At 51.1% G+C, this 10,376-nt stretch overlaps 1 protein-coding gene across 1 annotated transcript in view; it reads left to right on the top strand.

Moving 5' to 3' along the window:
• The first annotated feature begins 382 nt into the window (after positions 1–382).
• HS6ST2 (heparan sulfate 6-O-sulfotransferase 2) overlaps positions 383–10,376 on the top strand; it is a 136,330-nt gene continuing 126,336 nt past the window's right edge. Inside the window, exon 1 of the mRNA XM_037408515.1 lies at positions 383–1,007. Coding sequence (XP_037264412.1) covers positions 496–1,007 — 512 coding nt within the window. The 5' untranslated portion in view covers positions 383–495. The remainder of the gene's footprint in view (positions 1,008–10,376) is intronic.

The raw sequence follows: 10,376 nt of genomic DNA, 5'->3' as shown, positions 1-10,376 counted from the left end.
CTTGCCGAGGGTCGCTCGGGCGGGCCGGGATCGGCGGTGGGGCCCCGCAGGCACTTCAGAGGGTGCGGTGACTCCGCAGCCTGCCGCGCAGAGCGCACGGTGCGCCCCGGGACCGAGACCCGAGCACGGCGTGCCCGGTGCCTGGGCACGGCCGGAGCGCGGCTCAGCACCGTGCACCCCGCGGCGCAGAGCGCTGCGCAACGGCCCCGCTCCGTGCCCGGTCTCGGCCCGGGTCCCGGTCCCGGTGCGGCGGTGCCGGAGGAGCCAGGGCGGGGGCCGTGCCGGTGGAGGGGGCGTGGCCCGACGAGGAGGCGTGGCCCCGGCGGGGCGGGGCGAGGGCGCGCGGAGGGGCGGCGGCGCGGGGGCTGCCGGGAAGGGCCGTCGGCGGCGGCGGGGCGATGGCGGCGGCGCGCGGCCGGGGCGGCCCCCCGCGGTGGCGACGGCTGCTGCGGCGGCTGTGAGCGGCGGCGGCGATGCGCGGCGCTCCCGGCGACGATGGAGGACCGGTCCCACAAGGTGCTGCTGGCGCTGGTGATGCTCTTCCTCTTCGCCGTGATCGTGCTGCAGTACGTCTGCCCGGGCACCGAGTGCCAGCTACTGCGGCTCCGCGCCCTCAGCCCCGCCGCCGCCGCCGACCCGTACCGGGCGGAGGACGAGACGCCGGCGCGTTTCGTTCCCCGTTTCAATTTCTCCGCCGGCGACTTGCTGCGGCGGGTGGACTTCAACATCAAGGGGGACGACCTGATCGTCTTCCTGCACATCCAGAAGACGGGCGGCACCACCTTCGGCCGGCACCTGGTCCGCAACATCCAGCTGGAGCAGCCCTGCGAGTGCCGCGCCGGGCAGAAGAAGTGCACCTGCCACCGGCCGGGCAAGCGGGAGACCTGGCTCTTCTCCCGCTTCTCCACCGGCTGGAGCTGCGGGCTGCACGCCGACTGGACCGAGCTCACCAACTGCGTGCCCTCCGTGGTGGACAGCAAGAAGGAGGTGCGGCTCCGGCCCTCCAGGTGAGGCCGTGCGGGGACCGCGGGCCTTCCCCGGGGGGCTTCCCGTAGTCTCCCCTCTCCCCGGGGCTCGCAGGGCGCCGGTGCGGCGGCGGCGGGATGGATGGAGCGGCAGGGAGCAGCCGTGGCGGGGATGCTGCTGCGAGGGGGGGCGGGGGAGCGGGCTCGGTCGGTACCGAGCACCCCGGCACGGAGCAGGCTGCAAACCGGCGTGCAGCGGGGGCTCCGGGGGCAAACCAAGCCCGGCCCCCGCTCTGCTGGGGATGAAGTGTTGGGAACCGTGTCCCAGCGGCTGTCGCGATTGTAACTGCTGGCGGGGAGCCCCCGGAGTTACGGAGCCAGATCCTTAGCAGCAGCGAGCACCGTGCACGGTGACACACGGCAGGCCTGGCGGCCCGGGGACCGCTCGGGGACCCCCCGGGGCGGATCTTTGGCGGTGGCACAGGGGCGAGGGTCCTCTGGCTGCCTGCCACCTTCTCCCGGAGCTTTTCCAGCTCTGGTAACCCACCGCCTAGCACTGAGCTCCCCGGGTACACACACCGTAGCTCCTTCGTACTCCAGGAATTAACCTTGGATTTGGGAGCGTTCCTGAGCCGCTGAGTCTTGTTACATCTGAAGTTTAGCTTATGTGGATGGTGGCCGTGCAAAGGAAAGGTTAGTCTTAGGATGGAATTGCCCGCAAAGATTGGCATTCTCCTTCAGCTCTAACCTTGTTTATTTTGTGTTTGCATTTTGAATTTTAGTGGCGCTGCGCTTGGCGTCCCTGCGCCCTCCTTTGAAGTCGCTAACCTCACCTGGGTATAGCTGGGTGGTGGCCTGAGTGCTGCCCCAGCCTTGCAAGAGCCCAGGTGGCTTCTCCTGAGCAGCAAGGACCTGCTTCCTCTGCTCCTGGAGTGGGTTGATGACAGCCTACCTTCAGTTGTAACAGCCCGAGTAGCTTGTCCGCGGCTGTGCACACAGCTGTACCCTGTAGCAGAACAGCTTAGGGTTTTAGTGTCTTTTCACATTGCTTCACTGGGAAATTAGAAGCTAGGGTATTGCTTCTGTTGCGCTGTTAGACTGATGGCAGGTCCCTTTACAATGAGGGTACTGTTATATATCATGCTCTCTGAAGTCAAGTCTAAGCACAGATTCACTTGGAATAGAAAGCAATTTCTTTCTAGAATTCCTTTTATATAGTGTGACACGACACTGCCATCTAGTAGAAAAATGGTTAGCGTCATTATCTTCCTGTACCCAAGAAGCAGCTCTTTATGAGACTTGGCTATTGTGATTCCTGCTCTTTTGTTTTCCCTACTGCTTTAAAATTTAATTGTCTCGTTTTGGTGACATCCGATTTGCAAACATCAAGAACCAATTCCTTGCCCTCTGGGTCTATTAGCTTCCCGGTTTCAGGCTGCTGAGCCTTGCAAGCAACGTAGTTTATTTTACCTGTCCTGTAAATACGTTTTTTGTCAGCAGAAATGGAAATTGCATAATGTGCGCTCTCTTGCTGAACAGCTTCCAGTGATCTTCCTCTCTCTACCCCCAGAGATGGGCCTGGCCTGCAGAGCTGTAGCTGTGGGGCAGAGACAGGTCTGTTGGTGCTTGGGCTTAGTTGTGCCCTCCAGTAAAACAGGAGACTCCTTGTGCTGAACCCACCACCTTAGGCAGAAGGGAACAGCAGGCTTGGAGAGCTGAGTTCTTGTCTGTAGCTTCTGGCTTTGGGTTTTTTGTTTGTGGTTTTGTTTTTTTTTTTGGGGGGGGTGGGGCAGGGGTTTGGTTGGTTTTGTGAATTTCTTTTTTTTTTTTTTTTTTTTTTTTTTCCCCTGTTGGATTACCAAACATGCTTTTCTGAGTTGAAACAGAAGCATTGTGTGTACCTGCCCGGGAATTCAGAGGGATGGATCCTTGTCTAGCAAATGATGTACATCATCGTAGCCGACTTCAGAGAGGTCGCTAGGACTCGTGACTTGAGATTGAAGCCAGGAGAGAGGGAGGAAAATGAAGCTGTGATGATTTTGCATTAGGTAGAGGTTTACTCTCTCAAAGGCTTTGAAATGATGTTACATCTTTAATAAACTAATGACACAGCTTGCTTAATAGCTGCAGTTATTCTCCCCAATAATGTCTTGACAAGCAATTATTTGGACTGCAATTTCTAAATGTTTAAAAATACAGGAGAAGTTCTTAAATGAACAGTAGTCCCTTCAAGTCTTCCTGCCCATTGCAATACCTTGTCTTTAATTTTATTTTGTGTTCTTGATTTAGCAACATTCAGCTGACAACTAGTTAATTAGCACCTATTCCTTGTGCCAGTAACAGACGCTAATATAAGCACTTTCTGGACAGAAGATAGCTGCTTGCGGGGCAGCAGTGGGTGTGGGATGAGGATGTCTGAGCAGAAGAGCCTTGCTGGCTGTGAGCGGGGCTGGCCTGGCTGTTCCTGCACCCGGGTTTTGGGGGGGAGGCCTGAGGGTCCTGGGTGGTGTGTGCTGGGTTAATGCTGGTGGGAGGGAGGGGGCAGCACAGCCCTGCGGTGCAAATCCTGAGAGAAGGGGGAGCAACTTGGAGGAGTGCAAGGTCCGTTTGGGGAGCATCATCAGGTGAGGAGCAGAGGACTATTTCAAGGGGAGCTTGGCTTGACAGGGGTGGGAATTCCTGCGTTTGTAAGTGAGGTGATTAAAAAGTGAGACCTGCTCTAAGGGTGATTTGAACTGCTTGGCAGCTGCATAATGCAATCTGTAGTTACTATCTTGGGGCTGTGTAGCCTTGTCTGGGAATAGCCGAGTGAGTGGTGGTTGTTCCAGCAAACTTTGTAGCTCGCACCTGTGTGTGATTACTTTGCACAGAGGTTTGCTGCGTGGGGAGTCTCCTTGTCAGATTGCTGGTTAGGGGGGCCGTTCTGTAGGGGCCTTTTGTTGAAAAGTTGAGCCTTTGTTAGTCTGGAGGGTACCCTGTCCTGGACCTTGCAACACTCAGCACTAGGTACAGAGCATCACCGTGATATAGGGCCCAACGGGATCGGCCTGGAGGGTGATTCCATGAAGAACCTCGTTGCCTGCAGCAATCATCCTCCAGCCTCTGCTTTTAATCCCATCACTAGTCTGCCTTTGTTTTCCCTGGCAATTGCAGGCTTAGAGGGCAGATACCTGTCCTGGAGCAGCAGAAATACTCAGGAAGGCTGCTGTAATATTTTTTTGTTTTGTTTTGTTTTGGACTTAACACAATGGTGCTTTCCTGTCTATGAGCGTATAGTTTCCCAAAACTTGCTTTCCTTGGTAGCAGCGGCTTGTGCTGCTTAATAAGTAGTAAGTAGCGAAATAGATCTCCCTCTCCTCCTTTGGTCCTTCCTCCTCCTAGAGGAACATGAATCTGTAGGTGTGGGGAGAGGGATTTTTTTTAATATGTTTTTTCCCCTCCTTGGGTCCCATTGGGGTACATATTCTCTGTGCCCCCATTCTTGCTTGTCTCCTGTTCCATCAGCGCCGCTCACCCCTGTGGCATCTGGAAATCTCAGGAGAGGGAAGGGGGAAGGTGCGGGCACAGTTGATGCTTTGAGTGCTCTGGATTTGCTGCTTGGGAAGTTGGTGAAATGGGCTGATGGTGGTGGCAGAAAGGAGGGGGTTGTCTCAGCCACTTGGCATCAGTGGTGAGAAAGGAGAAAAGTGCTTTTTCCTAGTCATGAGTGACTGACTTGGGTCACTTGATTGATTGTGGAAGCCTCAAAGCTTTTGGCACACTGAACAGAGGCAGCATCCAAAGTAACTGTGCGTGAGAGCATCTCAGAACTGAAATTTCACTTGGCTGTGGCTAATTATTATGGGGAGTATCTACTGAACTTGTCTATAGCAATAAATCCAATGGCACCGTTGCAAGAAACAAAAGGCCTTGGGGTTAGACTGGAAAATGTAATGAGACATGGGAGCAAGTACAGATACCTACATTCTTAAGTGGTGTCATGGCTGTGGGTAAAGGTTGGGCTGTATTTGGTGGCTCTCCTGGCTAGTGTTGCAGGAGAGAGGTGCTCTCCACTGAGAGGAGAACAACCTTGGAGAACTGCCTCTGGAGCCAAAAGGTCTGAGATTAGAAGAAATTTTATGCTGCTGGTACAAGCTTGTTGAACCAGGACCAGGGATGGTGCCTACTGGCTTTTGGGAGGCCTGATGCTGACACCACGTTGTTGTGATGTGGGCCCCTGGTGATGCATGGGGGTTCTTCTCATGTCTCTACATGTTAGTTACTTTTCCAGGTTAAGTCTTGTGAAAAATCTTAAGAAAAGATGCATTAAGACGTTTCCCAGCAAACTGGAAGTGTTTGCAGTGTGTGGCTCTGTTGGCTGAACAGGTTAATCCTCATGCTCTTGGAAACGTGGTGGGATTTGCATCTGTAAGTCTCATTGGCTCTGTGATGTGATTTACGGGGCCTGGCTGAGATGGAGTTAATTTTCCCCCTAGCAGCCCCCGTGGTGCTGTGCTTGTGGCAGCCTGGGAGGTGCTGGTGACACACCGGGGCTTTGGCTAAGCTGAGCAGTGCCCGCACAGCACCAGGGCTGCTCTCCAACCTCCCCCCACCCCTCAGCAGCAGGCTGGGGGTGGGCAAGGTCTTGGGAGGGACGCAGCCAGGACAGCTGACCCAAATGGACCAAAGGGATACTCCATGCCATATGATGTCTGCTCGGCAAGGAAGGCTAAGAGAAAGCCAGGGGCATGTGGCACTTGTTATGACATACATCTTCTGGAGCAACCACTGTGTGTGCTGAAGGCCCGCTTCCCAGGAAGTGGCTGGATGTCACCTGCTGATGGGAGGTAGAGAACAAATCTTTTGCTTTCGTTTGCTTCCACATGTGGCCTTTGCTTTTGCTTTATAAAACTGCCTTTACCTTGACCCATGAGGGTTTTTTTTTCCATCTTGTTTTCTGCCCCGCTATCCTGCTGGGGAGTGGAGTGAGAGAGCGGCTTGGTGGGCACCTGGCATCCAACCGAGGTCAGCCCACCGCCTTGGCGTGCCCGAGTGCTCGGGCTGCTGGCAGAGCCCTGGGAAGAAGGCGGCTTTGCTGGAGCAAGCATTGCCATCGGCCCTGGTGTGAGCTCAGATCCTCCTGGAGCAGGCTGGGCCCTGCATATGGGTTTTCCCAGTAAGCTGCTCCTGTGTGGAGTGGGGGGAAGAAAAATCATACCACTGCCAGGGAGAGAAAAATCACTTGGGGGGGGTTGCTTCTTAGCACTTGGGGGGGGATTTGCTTCTTAGGGACAAGCCTACTCAACAGCTGCTACTGGAACAGCAGAAAGGATGTATAGCAGTGCAAAGGGACAAGCTCCGTTGTTTCACCTGTAGTAGCAGAATTTGGGGACTAGTTAAGCCCCATAAACTGGCACTAAGCCCCTTGTAGGTGGGTGAGATGCTGCAGGGTCCCCTGGTGCCCCAGGGCCTGGGGTGGGTACTAGAGGCTGCGGCAGGAGGTGGACCATCAGAAGCTTCTGGGTGCTGTTGGAGCAGACACAGTTTCTGAGGATGGAGACCCCAGCGCTGCCGCTTTGGGGGTGAAGCCTGGCTGCGGGGGCTGCTCGGGGACAGAAGGGGACCAGCACGGCTGAGCTGGAGGCTGTGAGTGAGCAGATGGGGTGACCTGCTGTAACTTGGGTCCTGGCCAGAGCGCCGGGAGGGTGCCTGCCCGCCCTTGAAATACGCATCGCTGAAACTCTTTGGGAAAAACTCTGCAAAATTTTTAATAAAGTAAAAAAAAAAAAAAGTTAACAGAGTGTTAGCAGAGATGCTGCCAGGCCCAAGCGACTCCGTGCCGCTTCATTTATCAGCGGGATTTCCTAACGACCCTGCTCGTTTCAGTGTGGTGGCTGCAGGTTGAGATATGTGGTGGATGTTCCCTCCGCACCTCTGAACACGTGTCTGCAGCAGCTGAATTTCCCCGCCTCGCACCTGGTGGGACCCAAGCTGGGGCTGGACTGGGCTGTTGGAAGCAGCAGACCAGCCTGCGGAGCAAAAATGGGGCTTTGAGGGAAAGGGCAGGGGATTATTGTCCTAAGTGCAAGTGGTTCCTTGACCTAACCCTATCACAGGGCCTGACCTTGAAAGTCTTGGTGATAAACTTAGGTTCATGGGGTTGTTTTTAAGTTTGGACTGTAGGACTTGTAAAGCTCTCTAAATTGATATCGCTGGTTTTGCAGATAAAGTGTTAGACTTCTTAATGGGATTAAAAAAATAATTTTCCATATTGGGTTTCTTCAGTTCTCCTCTTAAGTCTTTTAACAAAGTGTAAATTGATTTTTAGTTATCTAAAAGTATATACTGCCTTTTATTTTTTAATTTGGATAATTTTTTTGGGGGGGAGGGGGATGTTAATATACAATAAACAATTTTTGCTTAAACATATAAACAGATACTACAAAAATTAAACAGAAGAAACGAAGCACAGGTGTTACTCCTTGCACTGTTTATTCCATTTGTTATCAGAGTTGGTCCTCCCTAAAGAAGAGGGTGGGAATATGAACACCGTGGCATGGTGCTGTTTTACTAAGACATGTTACTTTTTCTTGAAAAGATGCATTTCTGCTAATTTTTCTGGGAATTCGTAAATTTAAAAACGGAACTATAAATATATGCTTCGACTCTATTAAAATAGACACAGGTTGTGCCTCGTGATCCCTCTTAATAACTTTATAACCTTTAATAAAGGTGACCAAAGGCACCTGGAAGTTGAGCATCACCAATAGGTTATTTATTTTTACTAAAGGACAGATTTTTAACAAGTTGAGCATCAGTTCTGAGGTGTATTAACTGAGATTAATTTGTGTCTCATTTATTTAATCTGAATTGTCAGGAATCATGTTCTCTACTGATGTAAATGTCGGCAAAAAGGACTTATTAGTAGATTTGATTGCTTTTTAAATTTAACTAGCAGAGATGCACTGGCATGCCTAAGAGAATTGGTCTGTTTCTTGTGAACAGTTCAGTGCCTAATGAATCACTTCAATGTACTTTTCTGAAGGAAAGCAGAGCAATTTAAATGTGCAATGCATTGATTTACCGCAAATGGATTAGGCCTCTGTGTGCAATCTTTTGCATTAATTTACTTTCTCCACAACTGTAATAATAAAGGCAGTGTTTCTGTATGGCGTCAGCCCAATTTAGCTCATGTAACTTGCTAGAAAGCAAAATAATTAATACGTGGCCGCAAATGGGATGCGGGGATGGATCTTTCTGAGAGGATGCGGGTCTGGGGAAGCGTGGCCGGCCGAGTTCAGGATGCCCCTGGGAGCTGTGGCGAGGGTGGGATGCTGGGCTGGAGCCCACCCTGGCCGGACCTGGTGGGAGGCTGTCTGCATGCCCTGCCTGGCCCCCCAGCCTTGAGTGCCACGTAGGAGAGGGTTGTGTCTCAGGTACTGATGATTTCTTGACTTTATTGGGGGCAGGAAGGCAGGGGAGAAGTATTTGTAATTTGATGCACCTTTAAGAGATTATTTTTTTTTTTTTATGTGGCCAGGTTTGTTGTTTAAAATGGTTGAGGAAACGGGACAAAAATACTTAACTCCAGCAGATGTGAGCGTGTTTTATTGCTGTAGTAACTTTTTAGTCCACTCTCCCCCTCCCTGTAGCATCCGATCTGGGAGCGTTGGGCAGCTGGTGGCCAGGCTGCAAAACTCTGGGTAATTCCTTATTTAACCACTTAGCTGCAGAAATGGCGGCTGGGCTTTGTTTCACTCTGCGGGGATTGCTGTGGCCGAGCAGCCCTCGTGACTCTCAGCCTTTTTTTTGGAATTATGCTTGTAGGCTTCTTACATACTTGCGAGGATTAATTTCCCCTCCCCTTCTCAGTCGGCTAATTCCCATGGCTGGGCAGCTGCCTGCCCAGATGCAAACCTGCAGGGAAGCAAAGCGGTGGAGCATCCCCAGCTGCTGCCTTCCTCCCTTGGGAACCGGGTCCCCAGCTCCCAGTTTGCGGTTGGGATGCTCGCCCGAGCAGCGCCTGTCGGAGCGTGCAGCATCTCGGATGGAAGCAAAGCTGACCAGGACAGGAGAGGGATGGCATTTTTGTATGGGAGGATGAAGGCGGTGTGGTGCCCGGGGTGGGGAGGCAGCGCTGCTCCTGCCTTCCTCCTCTTCTGCCTTGGCAGCTGGCACCGGAGAGCGAGCGTGGATTATTGTTTGTGATTGATTTGCTGATGCTGGCAATTGTACAGCGTGTTCTGGGACTAATAGGGTAGCACCGAATTATTCAGGCATTATTGAAATGAATCACATTTGTGATGAGTAATAAGTAGCAGACTTTGGTATTTATGAATAATTAACACAGTAAAGTTTTTCTTAGACATGAAGAAATGATTTAATTTCTACTGTGAACGCTCTGTAAAATTAATGAAAGATAATTGCGTTTGCTAATGTGAGACTAAGAAGCCAAAGCAATCTATTTTTTTTTGTGTTTAAGTTCATCTTGCTGATGTAAACATTGAATGTATAATTCCTTCAGTCTGTTTTCATTGGGTGGGACCTGTGTTTAACATCCGGTGCGGTGGGTTTTGTTGAAATAAAAAGTCTATTGGTAAACACATAACTCGCTGTTGCGGTTTCCATCCACTCATGTCTCTCTGGGCGCGTGGTGTATATATGCATCGAGCAATATAATGTTTTTGAACGAGTGGCAGTTAGGACCAGCTTTTTTTCCTCTTCCCTGACTCTAGCCTTCTTCCTCAGCTGTTCATGCTTTTGAAGACAGAATCCATTTAAGATATTGCTTATATACAGCTTTGAGTGAAATCTCCATTTATTTAGTCTTGGGGGGAAAAAAAAAATCATTAGTCTTTAGAGACCTGTAAGTCCTAAGATCCATTAGGGCTGAGACTCAAATCATGTTACTTCTTGGTTCTCAACTGCTTATCCAACTCTGAAGGAGCCAAACTTTTGATATAACTAATACATGCAGCTATGAGGGAGATAATCTGGCAGCATTAAATGATTTTGCACATCTTCATAAACGCATGAAAAAGACTATTCCTTTCATGAGATCCTTGTAGCAAATGCTCCTAATTTCCCATAATCAAAAGGGCTGTGAAGTTTTGATGCTCTTAGAGGTCCAAGTAGCTGGAAGATCAGTTCTTCCTTTGCTCCATTTTTGTGTTGGGTAAATTAAAACATGGCAGGGCTCCCAGCAGTGGGAATCTGCTCATTCAGACTTCAGTTTGAACTGTGGGATCCTTCAGCAAACGCCCAAGTCAAGTAAAGCACACTCTGTGCTGATTATTTTCCTCAAGCTTCCTTGTGTTCAGAGTAAAGCAACTGTTTTAAGAAAACAGTTGGAAATTAAGAAAAACAATGTTTCCTTGGTCAAAGCCAAAGAAGCTGCTTTTGAGAGTTGCTTTTTCAGGGTAACTGAGGGAA

Source organism: Falco rusticolus, chromosome 14 (assembly GCF_015220075.1).
Source record: "Falco rusticolus isolate bFalRus1 chromosome 14, bFalRus1.pri, whole genome shotgun sequence".
Classification (NCBI taxonomy): Eukaryota; Metazoa; Chordata; class Aves; order Falconiformes; family Falconidae; genus Falco; species Falco rusticolus.
Note: the sequence above shows the minus strand (reverse complement) of the source record. Positions and strands in the feature narration are given on the sequence as shown.